Source organism: Lycium ferocissimum, chromosome 4 (genome assembly GCF_029784015.1).
Source record: "Lycium ferocissimum isolate CSIRO_LF1 chromosome 4, AGI_CSIRO_Lferr_CH_V1, whole genome shotgun sequence".
Lineage (NCBI taxonomy): Eukaryota > Viridiplantae > Streptophyta > Magnoliopsida > Solanales > Solanaceae > Lycium > Lycium ferocissimum.
Genome location: NC_081345.1, coordinates 62,697,372 through 62,718,104, shown reverse-complemented (window position 1 = coordinate 62,718,104; position 20,733 = coordinate 62,697,372). Strand labels below are relative to the sequence as shown.

Sequence of the window (20,733 nt, the reverse complement as noted above, 5' to 3'; positions counted from 1 at the left end):
GGAATCGGAACAACTGGGGATTATACGGCCGTATATACGGACCGTATATTTTACACGGCCCGTATATCTGGCCGTAGAACACTTCCAGTGAAGGGTAGTCTCCTGGAGGAAACATACGATCCAATGTACAGACCGTATAAATTATACGGTCCGTATAGTGGGCCGTATATTTCGGGTCGGGTCCAAGTATAATTTGTATATAGGCATGATTTTCCCTTCTTTTTCTCACTTCTCATTTCTCCAACACTCTTTAAACCTCTAGAACTTTCCCCATACCACATTAATATATATCCAAGAAGGGAAATCAAGGATCAAACACCCAAAAGTTGGTAGAATTAAGGGTGTGAGTGCTTCCCAAGGGTAGATAGAAGTTGAGAATCTCTTCGGTATTGAAGCGGAGTCCTTCTCAAGTGAAGTATTCTCATTCAAAGACCATCCCTACATAACCAAAGGTGAGTATCAAAATTGTTTCATGTTAGTAAGGGCGTTGAGTAGTTGAAGAACTTGAATTAGGAACAAGTATTGAATATGAGCTTGAGTATACAAATAATGGTATGTTGGTTAGAAGGGTAGTTGAATTGTGATTCATGGTATGATACAAGTATAATTTTAGTATAAATGGTGTTAATGATGTCGAGGAAGTATTATGTGAACGATATACGTGAAGTTGCATTATAGTTATGGTTATGGAGGATTCCGAAAATGAGTTTGGAAATTGAATAATGTTTAACTTGAGAGAATTTGCGTATTATGATATTATGGATGTCGTTGTATTGTTTGGGAGCTATTTTGTTATATGAAGGAAAGTTGTCGAAACAAACGAAATGCTGCCCAATTTTCGTTAGCCTTATCCGCCTTAGTTTAGGCTTAAGCATACCTTCAACAATCTAACCTTCGTACGAATCCCTTTGTATGTAGAATCATAAGCCGGGAGGAAAGCTTTTAGTCGACGTCGTTAAGGAGATACGAAGGTATGTAAGGCTGTCCCCTTTTTCTCTCAAAGGCATGACCCCTATATGTTGATTCCATACATGTCATTCATCATATGTTTACTCCTAGAAATGCCAAAAGTCTATAGTTTCTGAAGAATCTTACGAAGACTCCAAACCGAAAGATTTTCAAACCTAAAATTCTCAATGATTTCATGACGTGACTGAGTGGGCTATAAAGAGTGGGCTATAAAGCATATGGCTTCAAAACCTATGTCCGAACTATATAACATATGGCCTCGGTTTATGTCATGGATGACCCTCATGACCAATGATGATGATGACGCCATAATGAGCGACCTTATACCCGAGAACATATGGCTACGGATATTATATGTATATGATAAAAAGCAAAATTACCCTTGAACTTTGAAAATAGTTCATTCATACTTCGTTATACTTTAGGCCAATTATGCCCAGCTATATAACATATGGCCTCGTCTAACTATTGCCACGTGGATCACCTTCAAGGACATTTTTTACCACTAAAATAACTCATCCGACCCGATTTTTTTTTTTTTAAAGAAAAATAATGAATTATTTTTATATTTTTTTTTGGAAAAAATTATCCGTATTAGGAAAAAAAAACGACCTACGTGAGTAAAAAATTATTTGATATAAAATAATTTTGAAAGGGCCGGGATGATGCCACGCACTTATATATAATTGGGCTACAAGATCATGCATGCTACGTATATTATTTTTCAAAGTTGTATGGCCCTTTTCCGTATATGATATGTATATGTATATAGGGGATATGGGGAAAGGTGAGGCGCTTTAGACGCATAGCCACCTGATCAGTTGGCATATTATGATATCATCCCGGACGCGGGATGCCCGGACGCGGGCTATATGGGTGATGGATCGGGCCGTACGTTCCACGGCAATATATTGATATATGATGATATATGGATCGGGCTGCACGTTCCGCAGCAATACATGATACGATATTTACGCGTATGCATGCATGGCTCCGCCTTAAGAGGCAAGCAGTCACCAGTTATCTTCTCATCTTTATTTTATCTTCTTGTTCTCCTGTTACTTTTATGACGCATGTCTTACATGCTCAAGACACCTTGTACGCACCGACATCCTTTCTTTGGATGCCGTGCTCATGCCCATTGTAGACAGTGGAGACGACCCACCTTCCTAGGGAGTCGATCCGCTGCACCGAGCACTTCCATAGAATGACAGGTTGTTTCGATATATTCTTTCGTGTATATTTTTGGATGCCGACGGGGTCTCCGTCCCATCTTTATGACTTTAGAGTTTCAGTTAGAGGCTCGTAGATACTTGTATGTGGGTAACAGAGATTATGTGACTCTTGAGGTATATTTTGCATATTATTCTTTTGCTACCGTGAGGGCTTATATATGTGGATATGTGTACATGTTTTATGGAGCATATACAGGTACAAAGTTAAGACGATAGTAGTATGACGTGTGGTGCTCGTAGCTGCCCTCCGGGGTACCCGTCACCCCGCTTTCTCTCGCGGGTCGTGACACTCACAAACCACATACACAGACACACATAAAAACACACTACGAACGCACTCGTGGCCTCAAAATTCCCAACGAAGGTCTCGTTGATCGAGTCAACCCCTTATACCTCAATTCCAACTTCCCAACCCAATTCTCAAAATGCACCCCAGTGCATTGGGAACCAAACCAGATATGCACACAAGTTCTAAATGACCATCCGGACCTCTTGGAATCGACGGATTTTCGAAAAAGGTCCGTTTACCTAAAAGTCAATTTTGAGTCAGTTTTTTTTTGCCTAAAGCCCAAATTTCACAAAAAGTTGCCCGAATCAAATATAAATACCTCAAAAAGTGTGTCAACGGTCCCCTCGGGTCAAAAAGTGCCGAAAAGACCATAACGACCAAGCGGGTCGTTTAAAAACTAGTATCGGGTTGAACCAAGGCTCAGGCTATCCTTAACCTTACTTTGGTTTTATTTCATTTCAGTCTAATTTATTTGCATACTTTACTGATATACTGATCATTTTGCTCGATGTGTCCTTGACCACGAACATAAATTCAACTGAACCATTTTTTCTAAAACAATGCACTTATAAGCCTTTTAAAGAAAGAATGCACACTTATACGACTTATGCTAACTAAAAGTAGACGTGAAACTAACAAAGAAATCGGTACACGTGAAACTAACAAAGAAATCATAAGAGTTCAAAATAAATGATGACATTAAATAATAGAGCCTCTTCTCCGGCATGAATTAATGTGTGGCTAACTAGTTCGATCAACTTCGACAGGTCTAGCTAGGAAAGTCCTCTATTGATGCCAGTACTATCAACTCCGCGATTGTAGCTAGGAAGGTCCACATCTGCGTCAATTGCTGTTGTAGATAACGCTTACCAACATCTATTTTATAAGGACACAAGTTAGGAAACATGTCAAAACATGGTATTATAAGCCATAGTAGAAATGGCTTTTCCCAATAACGATAAACGATCATATATCATCATGGATACATCGAGTATAAGTAACGCTGGAGGAAACAGGCATCATCTTAACCCCATAATCAAAATCTTGAGTATAAGCTCTATAAAATATGGCATCACAATCGAACACGTAGCTTCAGGAAGCTTGCAAGAACGAACCATGAAATGACAGGCTCCTTACGTGGAAAATAATCAAAATAAACTATTGGCCCCGACTATTAGAGACAAATCATGATAGTGGTCCCCCCTCTAGGGATACAATGGTATACTAGTTCTACTTTTCCATTAGCAAGGGTTATAATTATAATCCAGAGTCCATAGTGCTCCAGTTCTAACGAATCCTCTGTTAGTTCCAAGAAATGTTAAACTTCCCACTCAAACTACTTTCTTTAGATACAAAATATTCATATAAAACATATTCTAAACCATTCTTGTCACGACCCATTTTGCCTAGGCCGTGTGGGAACTTACCTTCCCACCTCGGTAAGCGAACCCTCACCCAACAATGAACCAATACATAAAAGGATGAAAATTAGGTAGCGGAATAGAATAAATACGTAAGTCTCACAATATATATATATATATATATATATATATATATATATATATAAGTAGTAGAAACTGCGGAAGACAATAAATACCCCCAGGGTCTAGTTTGAATAATACAAGAGCATCTAAGGGGAAATAGTACAATCTAGAATAATAATACATAAAATGTCTATGTCTCTGGAATAAATAAGACATATAATAAGAAAGTCTTCAAGGTCAGCGAACGCCATGCTCACCCTAGAAACTCGAGAGGAAGCTGAAGCGTCAATCAGCCATGGGTCACGGAAGTGCATCCAACCTGATACTCTGTATTCATAAAAGAATGCAACAAGTGCAAGTCAGTACAAACAACAGTACTGGTAGGCATCATCGGCCGACTAGGTATAGCTAATACAATTCAGATAATAAAGCAGATAAGCAATATAAACCAACTAAGCATAAGACAATATCATCACAACCGAGTATCCGTCATTGCCTATGTAAAACATCTAATCCCAAACATGTCAAGTTTGAATATATCCGATCTGATCCAACATCACAATCCAATCACCAAAAATCTCAATCAAATCATAGTGCAATGGAATGTAATAATGATATGAATGCAATGCAATGCCATACAAATGAGGTGTACACATGTACTCCGGACGAAAATATTGACGTCTCGGTAGCACAACCCAGCGTGACTCGCGAAGTCTAAGTGCCACCTGTCCCGGATCTTTTCCCACGGGGGATTCTTACTGGCACCACCCTGGGGGACCCGCGAAGTCCATGCACTAACAACGATTCCGGAAATAGCATTGAAATCGGCCATGCAACAACGATGCCTGAATGGATCATCGGACATCTTCCATCTCACAATCACTTAAGTAAAAGAGTTTATCAAATATCAGGTTCATACAATCAATGATTCCGGAATTGATCTTCGGACATCGTCCTTCTCACAATCACTCAAGTAAAAGAGTTTATCAAAATATCAGTTTTATACAATCAACGATTCCGGAATTGATCTTCGGACATCGGCCTTCTCACAACCACTCAAGTAAAAGAGTTCATCAAAATACCAATTTCACTCAATCAACGATATCGGCAACATCCAGGAATGCAATCACCTCAGTGTATAATGCCGTCGCGTAAGATAGTGGATCCTAGGCTAGTGTCGAGTTTAGAACATTTTTCTCCAATCTGATGGGCTTTTGTGCTGACCAACTGCCATGTCCAAATGTGGAAGTCATCAGGAGGGGCCCTTACTTAGAGTACACCCACAAATGCAAGCTGATCAGCCCTTTCACTGACCAGGAGGTACTTGCTGTTATAAAAGGTATGCCCACTGAATAATCCCCTAGTATTGATGGGTTTCCTGTAGAATTTTTCACTAAACAATGGGATATGATTAGGAATAATGTAATGAGTGAAATTAAAGAATTTTTTAAAACTGGAAAGATGTTGAGAGCATTTAGTTGCACAACAGTAACTCTTATACCCACCCTCCCTTACTCATGTAAAAGACTATAGGCCCATTGCCTGTTGCACCACTATATACAAGATCATAACCAAAGTATTGACTAATAGAATCAAAGAGGTTATAGGATTAGTAATCAGTCCTATACAATCTGCTTTCAAAGAAGGGAAGAGTATCATTGATAACATCTTGTTCAGCCAGGAAGTATTGAAATGGTATACCAGGAAGGGTTTGTCTGCAAGATGTGTTATGAAGGTGGATTTAAAAAAGGCTTATGACTCCATAGAGTGGGGTTTCCTAGAAAAAATGCTAGTTCATTTGGGGTTCCCTAAAAAATTTATCCAATGGATAATGGAGTATGTGTCTTCTGTGTCATACTCCTTAGTCCTAAATGGGGGTTTAACTGATCCTTTCCAAGGCAAAAGGGGGATAAGACAAGGGGACCCTATGTCCCTTTATCTTTTTGTAATAGCCATGGAATACGTCCAAAGAGAACTAGTCACTTTGCAGAAACACAAGGAGTTCAAATACCATCCAAGGTGCAAAAAAATGGAGGTGGTTCACATCTGCTTTGCAGATGACTTGCTAATGTTTTGCAAGACAGATGTGAAGTCCATTCAAATGCTACAAGGTGCCTTTCAGAGATTTTCTGCAGCATCAGGGCTAGAGGCTAACAGGGACAAAAGCTCTATCTATATGTCAGGGGTTAATCCCACCTTGAAATAAGAAATTCTGCAAGCCTTGGGTTATTAGGAAGGGGAATTACCCTTCAAGTACTTAGGGGCACCCTTATCCTCCAAAAAACTCACAATTGCACAATGCATGCCTCTGGTGGAGAAGATCACTGAGTGAATAAGGTGTTGGACTGCCAAACTCCTGTCTTATGTTGGTAGGACCTAGTTAATTAAATCAGTTATATTTGGTATTCAGACTTACTGGGCTCAAATTTTTGTTCTTCCAAAAAGAATACTGAAAATGATTGAGAGTATATGTCGAACTTATTTGTGGACTGGATCTGTTGCTGCTTCAAGGAAGTCATTGATCTCATGGGCTAAAATGTGTATGCCAAAAGCTGTAGGAGGGCAAAATATATCGAATCTGGAGCAATGGAATCATGCTGCTATACTGAAGCAACTATGGGCTATAAGCAGTAAAAAAGATTGCTTATGGATTAAACGGATCACTGAATACTATATGAAAGGGGAAACTGTAGACTCTTGTGTTATCCCTATTAATGCTACACGGGTGATCAGGAAAAACTTGAAGCTAGGAAATACATGGTACAGTACGCAATTAGGCCAGGGCACAGTTTCTGGGGATCAGGAGGCAATGGTCTCTCATGGGAGGTTCTCCATCAAGAGAATGTACTTGCACCTTATGCCTCAATACCAAAAAGTCAACTGGAAGAGTTTAGCACTACAACAAAACATTCATCCAAGACATAAGTTCATTATTTGGCTGGCAGCATGGGGTAGGCTTACAACTGTGGATAGACTACTCAAAATAGGAATACATGTGCCAATGGAGTGTGTGTATTGAGACAGTGCAGATGAAACATTGGACCACTTGTTCTTTGCTTGTCCTGTAACTAAGGCTTTATGGAACAGGTTGTTGATATGGTTAGGTTTCACCAGGTCAATTGGTACTTGGCAAGAAGAATTACAAGGGGTATGCAACTGGGCAAGGAAAAAATCAGCAAAAGGTGCTATCACTAGTTGTGTGTTTGCAATGCTAGTGGCAGTACTATAGAGTGAAAGGAACAATCTCAGGTTTCACATTGGACAATTCAACAGCAACAGGTTGTGCAAGGAGATAGCCATTCATATACATATCATAGGGAGCAAGCTGCAGAAGTCGAAGATAACCCTGGACTCTTTGAATTATATGCCATAACTGCTGCTGGTTTCTTTGTAAAACCGTGTTATATCTACCGGGTCACACTTGTACTGATTTTTCTCTGTAATAGATAGGTGTAACTCTTTTGATAGCATAGATGGCTTTATCTTGTAACCAGCTAAATAGTATACATAGCTGTGGAATTTTGTGAAGTAGGTGGTCAGCTCCTGCTTGGGTTTGTAATTATTACTTAGTATCAAGAAAATTTGCTTACAAAAAAAAACAATGGGGTACGCCAACAATGTATCAATATCACAAATACCAACAGTGGGTATGCCAACAATATATCAATATCACAATACCGATCGTTGGTATTCCAACAATATATCAAATCAAGATGAATAACAGGATCTAATATCTACCAACAACTCATGGCTTCAAGCCAATACAATAGAACAGTCAAGCACACCACAACGGGGTGGCTAGTCCCAACACACAACAGGGCCCAACCTAAGGCAATATCCAACCCAACATCATACCCGAAGGTTCACATGTTGTCTCCGACAATATAATCTAAATATGGGCTTCGCTATACGAAGTCTCACCAAGGGTAAGTCATAACCTACCTGGATGACCGAACCGCAACACCAACAACTCACTCCTTTGCCTTGCCCTTCCGCTGAACCTCGGAACCAAAGTAGTCTAAGCATAATCGAATTCTAGATTAGAAATCATGAAGAATGATACTAATGTTGCTACTATTTCAATTAGGTCAATTCTAACCCTAGAAATTGGGGAAACGGGCCTACAAGGGCAAAAAGGGAAAATTCGAGAACAAAATACCAAATTAAATGCTAGGTAATCATAACCCAACCACTAGTTACTGATTTAACTCAAGAGTTAACCTAATTTCCGATTTCAAGCAAAATCCCCAAATTGGATATAAACCCTAAGTCTTTGATTCCGAAATTCAACGCTAAAAGTGGAAGATATGAGATTAATAAGCTTAGATTAGTCAATATCTAACATAAACATCACCAATTTATCATTATTAAGACTAGGGATAATGTTCTTCCACAAACCTCTTTCAACTCCCATCACCATGGGTTTATTAAGGGACAAAGGGAATCTAATATGATTATGGTTAAAGGAAGAGTGAAGAAATAAGCAAGATTTACCTCCAAGATTCTCCTCCAAATATCCATAAGAACAGTTCCTTCAAGCTCAAATATCGAAATGGGACATAATGAGGGCCTAAGGGTTTTTAGCACTTTATTAATGTTACTAATTGCCTGTCACCAGCTTTAGCGGTACTGGGACCGCCCCAGCGGTCAAGCTTAAAATGCTTGGACCGCTTCGGTACAGGTGACCGCCCCATATACGGCTAGCCGCCGGTCTTGGGTGCCTTGCCGCCAAAGCGGGCACCGCACAATTTAAAACTTCCCAAGTTTCACAATTCGATCCAATTTTCCGACTAGTTCCCGAGGCCATCTGCTCACATACCATATACATAGACACACATAAAAATGCGCAACGAACGCGCTCGTGGCCTCAAAATTCCTAACGGATGTCTCATTGATCAAGTCAACCCCCGATGCCTTAATTCTCATTTCCCAATCCAAGTCTCGAAATGCATCCAAGTGCAATGGGAAGCGAACTAAATACACACCCAAGTACTAACGACCATCCGGACCTCTCGGAATCGGCGGAATTCCAAAAAGGGTCCGTCTACCCTAAAGTCAACTTCGGGTCAAACATTTTTCACTTTAAGCCTATGTCTCCCAAAAGTTGCCCGAATCCGGTCCAGACACCTCGGGAAGCGTGTCAACGGTCCCCTTGGGTCAAAAGTGAGCTAATCAATGCTCGGGAACGGGCAAAAATATCGAAAAGACTATAACGACCGAATGGGTCGTTATAATTCTGGTCATTTGGATTAATACAATATCATGCTATATAATAAATTTTAGCAAAAATGCTTGTGAAGGAAAATGGTTCTTAAGAAATGTTTTTGTATATAACATCAACATAATTAAAAAATGTTTCATTATCAAACTATAAGATAAATTTTTCGTATCTGAAAGCTAAGTCGACGCAATATAAGTATAGACCATGTAAGTTGTAGAAACAAAATTTGTGGCAAGTGATGAACCTATGTCCTTTGCATTCTTAAATGCAGTTCCCATGCTTTAATGATTGAATTTATCCATTTTTGTTTTGGAGATGTACACTAAACCAATTGGAAAAGAGAGCACAACGAACTAATTTTGGAGGCCCAATATCTCACTGGACAGCTAATAGTGCTACAACGCCAGTTTCCACTGCTATAACAGTGGCCAAACTTCACCCCCAATGGCAATAAATGGCATTGCAGGGCCAATTTCCACCTCTGCAGCGGCAAACTACAAGTTTCATACGTGTTCCCCCCCCCCCCCCCCCCCCCCCCCTGCCCCTTTTTGGCTCACATCATCCCTTATATTTCTTTACAAAATGAATCAGATCAGGTGAAAATTCTCTTGTTTTGAACATCCAAAGGTTCTGGGCTGTTTCATTTCTAAGACGCAGGCAGAACTCTACTTTGACTTAATAATACAGATAAAATCTTTTTATACTCAAAGGTGTTCATCAAAATACCACACAATTAAGGAATGAGATGTGGCAATATTCCTAAATATTTTACGATTCCAGGAACATGGCACAGTTTTAAAGGAAAAAACTTTTAAAAGCTTTGCCTCCTTATTAGATTTCTTAATCTCTTCATTCAAATCCCAGTAACATATACAATAATCATATCAAACAATCTTCTCCAATAAAAGACAAACTTCTCAATGTATGACTCATATTAGAAAGCATGGTGGATGCCAGTGTCATTCCATATGCATCTCGCGCTGGCCATACTCCAGAGATTCTTTTTACAGAAACCACAAAAATAATAGTTCGAAAGCAACAAGTCATTACTTGGATGAATAAAGAGTTATGGAATATAGCCCTTGTATACTTAGCTGATGAAGGAGTACACCACTAATTACCTCCACAACATCTTCATGATGTTCATATAAAAAAAGGTTGATGTTCTACAAACTCAGGTAAAATATGAAGTGATACCCTGGCCTCGAACTTCGCAGCATTACTTACAATTTGGAGATCCTAATTTCATTTGTGCATTTTATTCTTGCAGATGGGGAAAATATCAGGATCGAAGTTAGGGACATGACCAGCGACCGGGAAAAGCACCCTTAGCTGGACTTGCCGAAATTTTATAAAAAATTTGACAAAGCTATCCCCATTTCTCTGTCTATCCAAATTTCCTGTCTCGGCTAGAATCATACAAACAACAAGCACCCCACAGAACAAGTCATCACCATTTTTAACCTCCCATTTGTTACACAATTATACAAGTCCATGACCAGAATACCATAAAAAAAATTTAAAGCATGCTTATAAGTCTTATGATAACCAAAGTACTCATGAAACTAACGGAACAATTGATGAGTTTCAAAAGAAGGAAGATAATAAATGTTAAAAGATTTTTCGTATGCGTGAACCAATCCGAGGCTCACCAGTACTATCAACTTCGCGAGCTCCAGCTAGGAAGGTCCTCCTCTACATCAACAGTTATCTCTGTAAAACAATAATAATGGAAGAGTGAGTTAGCTAGCTTATTGAGTAGATAACAAAAAATTGCAGATGTCATTCCGCAATGACGATAAACAATCATATATCATTTAATGAATACAACATCTATGGAGTAAGACTACAGGAATTAGACGAGCATCATCTCAGCCCCATATCAAAATCACAAGTATAAGCTCAATAAAATACGGTATCACAAACCAAATGCGCATCTTTAGGAGGTTTACAAGAATGAACCATGTAAGCGATGGGTTCCCTACCTCGAGATATAACCAAAATAAGTTGTGGTACCCCTCTGTGAGTGTCAAATCATGACAGTGGTCCCCACTCGAGAGATATGATAATGGCATACTGGTTCTACCTTTCCACTTGCATGGGTTAGAACTGTAATATGGAAATACAAGGTGCACCAGCCACCATGTCTAACAAACCTGTCGTTAGCTACAAGATCAGTCAAAATCTCCTCTCCAACTACTTTTCTTTAGATACACAGCGTCTATATCAAACATGTTCAAAACGATACAGGTCATTTTGACTCAAATCATATGATCATGCTATAAACTTTAGCAAAAACACTTGTCAATGACAAATACATTTCAATGTAAGGTAAATTCATTTCAGTAACTGCAGTTACATCATACATATAAAGCAATGCTAAAACATCTCAAGTATCGGTAAAAACATTCAATAAAGGCAAAACTTCCTAACAAACATTTTAGCATAGAACATAATAAAAAAATAGTTTCAACATCATAAAATATAAAGGAATTACATACAATGTTTCAAATCATATATCATCAATTAATTCATATGTAGCATCCAAGTGGATGCAATAAGAGTATTAAGAGTATAAATCATGTAAGTCATAGATTCATAAATTGAGGCTATTGATGAGTCTATATCCTACACATTTTTTTGATGTAGTTCGTACGTTTGAACGATTATGTAGCGCCCCAAAAAAGAATCTCAAATACATTTAAGTTAGTTCAACTTAAATTACATGCTAAATGAATGGTGTAATGTATCAAAAAGCAGAGAATATGATAGTGGATGATTGGAATAAAATGGGAGTGTTTTGGAGTTACACTGGAAACTTGGAAACAAGAAAAGTTGGAAGGCTATGCAAAGGCTAAAGATTTAACAAGTGATACAAGATCCAAATTGAAAATATACAACTCCCGCTACACGAGAAATTTTACATGGTTTTTGAATCAAAAATGTATCCTTTGAAGTTTAGTTTTCAACACTTCAAACTGTTTGTCAGCCGGACTTTTCTACACAAATTTATGCCAATTTTACTGAGCCTATGCATGGCTGAAGAAGTTCTGTGGCCTGCGTTACAAATTCTGTGGCTTGGCTGTAGACCACCAAACCCCAACCTTACTCACCGGTAAGGTTGATGCCTAGAGCTAAAACTTCTATGGCCTGGCGCTAGGACGGTCAGAAATGGGTTTGGCTATACAAATACCCTCGATGTGACTAAAAACCTCCATTCTTCATTTCCTTCGTCTTTCCAAAGCTAGGGCATGATCCAAGATGGATTGCCATCCTAAACCTCTTTCTAACCATCAAGGCGAATTAATAAAGTTAAATTATGTAATACTCCCTCTGTTTCAATTTGTTTGAACCTATTTGACTGGGCACGACATTTTAGAAAGAGGGAAGACTTTTGAAACTTATGGTTCAAAATAAGCTTTGAAAATTTGTGTGGTCAGGAATCATTCATAAAGTGAATTTGTTTCCAAATTAGGAAAGAGGTCATTCATTTTGACGGACTAAAAAGGAAATAGGTTCAAACAAATTGAAACAGAGGGAGTAATATGTTTGGTAACATGAATCTTAACCCGAAACCTTATCTTGTCTAGATTCTCAAATCTCTCGAGAAACATCCTAAGATGACCAGATGTAATTTCTCTTCTTGAACTTTGTACATGTTGTATATAGCATGTTTGGCCAAGCCCTCTGGGAAGCAAACATTGCTTATTTTTTTCAAATGAGTGCTTCTTTTAGAAAATTAAGGTTTGACCAAGCTTTAAGGAATAATAAGTGATTTTGAGTAGCAGCATCATCTCTTTTTTCAAAGCTGAAGAAAGTAGCTTTTGCTCAAAAACATTTTTGAAACCTTGATTAAGCACAAAAAACTTTTCTACTATAGGCAAAAGTGCTCTTCAAATAATTAGCCAAATACAAATTGGTAATCTCCAAAAGTATTTTTTTCGAAAAGCACTTTTCAAAATAAACATATTTTGGCAACTTGACCAAACACATTAATAATGAAGCATGAGTAGATGCTTTATGAAGTTTATTTATGATTTGCAGGAGTTTTGGTTGAAACCCAACTCAGGGGCGTCAGTGGTGAATGTTGGGTGCTGGAGATAATGATAAATTGTAGTTTGGGTCAATTAACTAGTCTTTTGAGACCATAGATGACTTGAATAGTCTACGGGTAAAGTGACAGTGGTATGAGTAAATCTAGATTTTGCCCTAAAGTGAGACATGAATCTGATTGTCCTAAGGCCAATACTTGAAGTGTTGAATTTAGTAAATTGGGTCGTGAATGACTTATTGACATGATATTATTACCATCTTCAGTATGTCTTAACTAATGTATGTCGAAAATGCAGGCAAAACCACTCCAGGCCTTTGTTGCTCCATATACAGCTAAATAGCCTCCTTTTTTCTTTCAAAATGTTTAAAAGAATAACACACGGTTGATCGGTAGAGCTATGGTCCTAAAATGTATTTTGGAAATAGAATAATCATTCACTTTAGGCCCTTCTGAAAGCCATAAGGCAAGGTCACATGTGTAGAAAAAGGTTGAGCTTATTCATGTTCTCATTCTTCACAAAGACATATCACATCATATGGATTTCGAAAGTCCGATAAAAAGCAATACAAAGGATTGGGAAGGCTTCAATAGATGGCTTCCAAGGCCGGGGCTCGATCTTGCACAATTCAGACTAGCTAGTATTTGTTTTAATTAACTTAATGTACTCACAAGGGTTTGCATCACTGCCCTAGCTTCGTGTTAATGGAACAATTCGCATCACTGCCCTAGCTTCGTGTTAATGGAACAACTTAAAGAACTTACTCTAGAGATGTAATGTTCATTCATCGTGGCATTCAAATTCCCCGGCTAGGGCAATATAGCAACCATAGTATTGAGGGTTGCGGTCACAATCCCCCCTTAAAACTGACGACTGCAACCACGGTCTATTATTGGTCCCATGACCATTTTCCTCCTTATCGCGAGCTCATACCATGACCACGATCTCGGTTCCTGTAGTGATAATAAAAGTATCAAGATTAAGACTCTTTGACCGGACTCATGGTAAGCATGGAAGTAAATCATAGTCAACCCCGAGTCAGTTGGTACCAGCTTGGGCAAAGACTGAAGAACTCTTAACCTCGGAGAGCTTTGCCTCGAGTCTGCTTCATCTATACTGGATAGCAATGTTTCGGAAGGTCCAAGGTACCCGGATAATTGTCATCCCAAATCCGTCCAACTCCAGAATATTCAGGATTCGATCTTATCAAGTCCAACAACTACGATCTTATCCTCGAACATGTGGGGAGAGGTGCTAGGAGTTAGTTAGGGCTAGACAATCCTATAAATATATCCTTCTTCCCACCATTGTAAGACACACATTGATATACAAAACCTCTTACAAATCACTGTTCATCTAGTGCTCATTACTACAGTTTGCTATCTAACATCAATCAATAAGAAATTACTTCTCTCTTTTTTTTTTTTTTTTAATTTACTTTGTTATCATTATTGTGTTATCTCCATTTTATTTACATTATGGATCAACTCCATTTAGTTTAATCATATTCTTCGTAGCTTTAATGTCACAAAATTTAATTGCTTGACCAACAACAACATACCCAGTGAAATCCCACAATGTGGGATCTAGGGAGGGTAAAGTGTACGGAAACCTTACCCAGAGGTTGTTTTCAAAAGACCCTCGGCTCAAGAGAAAACATGAAAAAAAAGATCAGACAAGTACAAGCTATTCAAAGCAATAAAAAAAATGAAAATAACAAAAGCGAAAAAGCCATGATAAATCCGACTGAAAAAAGGAGCAGTAGCTACCACAAATAAATAAGATAATCGAAGTACAAGAAACAATAGACAACGGTACTGTTGACACCTAATTTTTGACCTCCCATGATTTATTTTAATTATCCAGAGTCATTGAATATCAAACGGAGCAAATGTATATTTTTACAGGTCAAAATGATTTTTATAAAATTATTCCGATAATATTTTGCCATTTCATTTGGCAAAATAACTTCAGTAATGTTATAAATCATTTAGAAATTAATTTATATATATTTTTAATTAATATAGAGTATTTGCTAAATTTGATCAAGAAGATGATTTAAAACAACTATTTATTTAATTGTTAAAGTTACCAGAAAATCAATTAGCAAGCATTTTACTCCGTTTAATTCAAAGAATCTGATTAATTAAATAAATTAATCATACCCCCTCAATTCTTAAATTTTCATACTTTGTGTGCATTAGCATTAATCATAATTAATTAAGTGTTTAATTTTGGTTAAATTCCATAAATTGTTTACTACATGGCTAATAGTGGCTACAATTGAAATAATCAATTTTCAGTTTAATTGTGGTTTCAATTGAAATAGCCTCATTCATTGGCTCAAATCAATTAAGGCCATTAATGCAAATTAGTTTCAATTGGTTAATTGGGCTGAATATGACCATAATTGAAATAAAAAATTCATGGTTTAAGTTCAATTAGGCCGTATTTGCAAGATGGGCCTTTTTACGCAACTGGCCTTCGTCTTTGTAAAGTGGCCATAATTAGAATGTTTAGTTAATAGGCATTTTAATTTTGGGCTATTTGATTAAATAGTGTGTTTGCCTGTCCACATATATATACAGATATACACGAGTATACACGGATATATGTCTATATGTATACATTGGAACCCCCCCCCTTCCTTACTGTTCCTTTAAATCAGTCTGGCCCTGTCCAATAAGGAGCTGACCCTACCCAAGTCTATCTCTAAAGGGGTAACACCCCTTGTCCCCTTTTCATTTTGCACTTCAACCAAATGACCCCTCCTCCTTTTTTCTCGCAAGAGTTCGTGTAACCCTAGCGCCGCAGGGCCTTCCCGCTTCTCTATCTTCATCATCACGCTTGAAAATGGCAAAATTACATAGAGGATAGGCTTTGCCAGTCCTTGAAAAGACAAGAAGGGCAATGCAATTAATGCTTAGCCCAAATTCGCTCCAATCTCACCAAACGCTACTCAACACGGTAAAATACCACACTCTCTCTTACTTTTGTTTTTGAATTTCACGGTCAACAGAGTACAAATCTCATTATGAGATTTGTTTCAACCCTTCCCAACCCTCAATCCTCATTAGTTCATGTGAGAATCAGTTGTATTGAGCTGTTGTGAGAAAGATCTGACCCTTGATGTGTTTGCATGTTTGAATCCTGGCCCTTGAGTGTATGTGAAGAAGCAAATTTATGTTTGTCCCACATCGATTTTGAGATTAGGGTTTTTCAAATTTGGGTTTCTATTCCAATTTTCATTTCTCCAGACACTTGATATCGAATATTACACATATTCACCTAAAACTCGATTTTCTTAAGTTTTGGAAAAATTGCTTTGAAACTTTGAATTTGGGGTTAAGTTAAAATTTTAAATAATTTTTTTCTTTGTTTGTGTGGCTGAGTTGTGAGGTTGAGGAGCAAAATGGGTCTCCAAAGGTTCAATCTCGACAAAGGCTGCACCCAAAAAAGGTAATCCACTTTCCTTTAGTTAATTTTTATTATTTTGTGTTTTAAACTGCTTTTATGTGATTTTTTTTTTTGTGTGTAGTCTTTTAGGCTTAGTTAATCTTAGTTTAAGTTTGCATTAGTGTAATTCTGTAGCTGCTTTGTATTAATCATGTTGCTTAGTTAGAATTTACATTACTTTATCATCTATTAGTCTAGATTAGTCATTAGTTAATCCTGCCTATATGCTTAACTAGGATTAGGTGTTTATAGTCTTTGATAATCATGTCTATGTGCTTAATTAGGATTAGGAGTTTATAGTTTCTGTTGATCATGTCTAAGTACTTACCAGTTTCATATTAGTTGGTTTATAGTTTCTATTAATCATATCAAAAGTGCTTACCTGCTTTGAGATCAGTTGACCTATAGTCTGTTAATTATGTTTAGTTACTTAACTGTTTTAAGGTTAGTTGGTTCATAATATTTGTTAACCATGCTCATATACTTAATTGATTGCTTAGGACTATTTAATCCATGTTTGTTTCATTCAAATTTGATAAATCATGGGTTGTAGTTGATTAAGTAGGGCTTATCTGTTAGTAATAGTTAAACCATGTTCACTAGTTTGAATTTGTAACTTTGCTTAAAAGGTGCCATACATGTTTCATTTAATTAACTACAAACCTGTAGCTTATTGACTGTGTTTCTTGTGTGCTTTTAACTGGTGTCTTTTCCTCTAAGTATTGGTATATATCTTGATTACACCATATGAACCAATAGTGCATTATTACTTCCTTTGGAATCTGGCCTAACTAAAAACAAAACAGTTATCCTATTTTACCTTGTTAAGTATTGGTGTTGAACCTCTTGTTTGCATTCACTTATGGTCTGTCAAAGTATCCATTCCCTTTCCTTTTTAAAATTTTATGTAGTATTTCCTTGAGAATCTATTGTTGTCTGTTCTGAGAACCTACACTTAGTTTGAACATAACCAAGAGTCCATTTACACTTGAGTAAATGAAGTAGGATTTAATGGTCACATTAATAAGAGGTGATCACTTAAAATGTGAAGGATCATAGGTGTGACTTACCTAGGATCAATAAGGAAGGGGACAAGACTTAGAGTTTCTAGTTAAACTTAGTTAGTCCTTTTTTTTTCTCCTTTTTTTTTTTTTTTCATAATTGGTTGCTAGGATTCCCCTATTGAAATCACACATTATGGGACCCTTTAGGATAAATAAAAGGATTAATATGTCAAGGAAATCCATTGTTGTTGAAGTAGTCTTTAAAGTTTAAATCTCATTTCAAAAAGTCTCATGAATCTGTGGCTTTTCTCTTTCAACAAAATTTATGTGTTACTTGTTTGAAGTTGTTAGATTCTGCCTTGCTGAGTTAACCACCATGAAAAATCCCACCCCCTTTCCATTGTTTGTTGCTGATATACATGCCATATACTGAATATATACAAAATAAACATGACCTGTATACATCATGGTGTATAAAAGAAGTATATTTTGAATACCACATTAACCAATCCTGGAACCTGATTTTACACACATTATAGATAAAGTGTTGGGCCAAATGTGCTCCTTTAAGTGTTTACTCTGTGGGCCTGTTTTGAACTGTTATGACCTGGTCCCAGTTTGCTTGCTAATTGGGCCTAGCCGCACTTGTTTCCTTTGGGCTTTGAAGAGTTATACCAATTTTGCTTAAAACATGTTAGGACTATATATACACTGTATGCATGTAGTGGTGCATATATATTTGTTTCAAATATTTACTTGGTTTAAAATTCTTGTTAGTTCAATAAGAGGGTTTATATACTTTCTAACTTGTATTTTCCTTTTCCCCTTTGTGTTTGCAGTGAAATATCGCGGGCCACTTGGGCCATTCCTATATATCAAAATTGTTGGGCCTCATTGATCGAGTCCGTGGGAAAAGGAAAGCTAATATATGTTTTTTTTAAATCAAAACAACCAGCATGAGACTGGTTGTGTTTTATTCCTAAGAAAAAAGTCTGTACAAAACAATAAGAAATAAATAAAGCAAAAATGCATCAAAGGCCAAAAGTGTCTCACATTAGACTAGAAACATTAATATGAAAACTAAAATTGAACTAACTACTGCTACTAATCCAGTCTTGGTTTGATGCCATTTCAAATCACCTCAAAGCTCTCACCAGGTGGTTATGGAATTAGTATCCCAACAGAAGAATCCTTCTAACATGGATTAGGTTGTGGTTGTCAAAAACAACGTCAAATATAGTTTCTGAATACTTCTTTGTCTGGCCAGGGGACTATGAACAATCAGTAAACATACCATATTCTAGGCTGCTAAGGAAGTTCTTCCAATAGGCTGAACTAAAAGTTAATACCACACATTGGATAGAACTACACTAGAAACTAAGTTTATAGATATGGGCTGATGACCAAAGATTTCCAACCTGACTGTAGACTGATGCATGCATGATATCAGTGAACATGCATTTTCTCAATCCCTTTATAGTTTAGTTTGGTTCTCTAACATGCAGTGTCTTGAATCTGAAGCACGGCATATGATGTTTATCAGCATTTAGAATTCCTTTAGCCTCTGGTGGAAGATCCTGATAATTTGATATGTGACAAGTACCTGCAAAATGAACAGCCATTTTAATTAAAAAATCTTCTAGTTTGTTGCCTTCTCTGAGTACATCGACAATCTGTATGGCTCCTTTCTTCCTCCAATCTTGAATCAAATTCACCATCATACAAATTCTCCAAGGTATCTCCCATTCATCATTCAATACTTTAGTCATCACAAGTGAGTTTTTTTCCACTATCAGAGGAAGCAAATGATGTTCAACACAATACTCCACCCCTTCAAGGATTGCTTTTGCTTCAGCAACAATGCAAGATGCTTCTGGTATCATTCTTGCCCATGCATGCACTAAATTTCCTTCACTATTTTTGATACAAAAGGCTGATGAACTTTGACCTATACTGTTGTTGTATGCCCCATCTGTATTACACTTATACTAACCATACCAACCATTAGGAGGACAACTCCATACTACCGCATTGCTGGTTACTTGTGGTTTATACTTCTCCAAAAACTGAACCAAAAGAGGCCAACCGTGTGGAATATCTAACCATGAAAACTTGAACTTTGCCAGCTGCCATAAGTTCCTGTTGATCTCATAAATCACCTTATTTCTTGACATCACCCCTCCATGAACAATAGTATTCCTTCTTTTCCATATCTGCCACATGATGATTGCAGGAGCAGCCTGATAAATAGGTTTCAACTGAGCACCACATTTTGCTGTCCACCATTTAGAAACTGTTTGATTAATCTGCATAAATGGCCCTTGTACTCTAGCTACTGAAGAAAAAACCTACCAAATATTTGATGCAAACTCCCCTGTTAGGAACAGCTGAGTCATTGTCTCCTACTGAGGAAAAGTACAACATCTGCATATTGAAACCATATTTACACCAATTCTTGCCAAAACATCATCCACTGCTAATTTGTGATGCCATACCCTCCATAAGAAAAAAGAAATCTTGTATGGTAAGCCTTTGGTCCACATCATTTTGAAAAACCAGCTTCGCTGTTTCTTCTGTCTAATTGCCTGCCAAGCACTACTCACTGTGAATTTACCTGTACTTGTCAATAACCACCAAGCCTTGTCACTTGACATTCCCCTTTCTTTGATAATTAACTCAGACCTAACATGCTCAAAAAATTATTCAGGCACTGTATCATGAAGCAAATCAAAGTTCCATGTTCTATCTATCATAAATTCTTTCACTTCTTCAATATTTTCATTGAGATGAAAACCAGCAGGAATTAACTTAACTAAAGGACCTAATCTAGTCCAGTTATCAAACCAGAAGCTAGATGATCCATTTCTTAGCTCCCACCAAATGGCATGTTCAATATCATCCCTGGCTTCTAGCATTTTCTTCCATAACTGTGAACCTCCCTCCAACCTACCAGAGTGGGAATTTGCCTCTTGCAATATTTGTTCCACATAAATGTGGACCATGGAGTGAAACTAGTCCTGAAC

At 37.4% G+C, this 20,733-nt stretch overlaps 1 protein-coding gene across 1 annotated transcript; it reads left to right on the top strand.

Moving 5' to 3' along the window:
• The first annotated feature begins 5,808 nt into the window (after window positions 1–5,808).
• LOC132054256 (uncharacterized) lies at window positions 5,809–10,530 on the top strand. The gene is made up of 5 exons (XM_059446300.1): window positions 5,809–6,162; window positions 6,388–6,983; window positions 7,065–7,125; window positions 7,227–7,359; window positions 10,469–10,530. The coding sequence occupies exons 1-5, from the start codon at window positions 5,809–5,811 to the stop codon at window positions 10,528–10,530; spliced, it is 1,206 nt and encodes a 401-aa protein (XP_059302283.1).
• The last annotated feature ends 10,203 nt before the right edge of the window (window positions 10,531–20,733 follow it).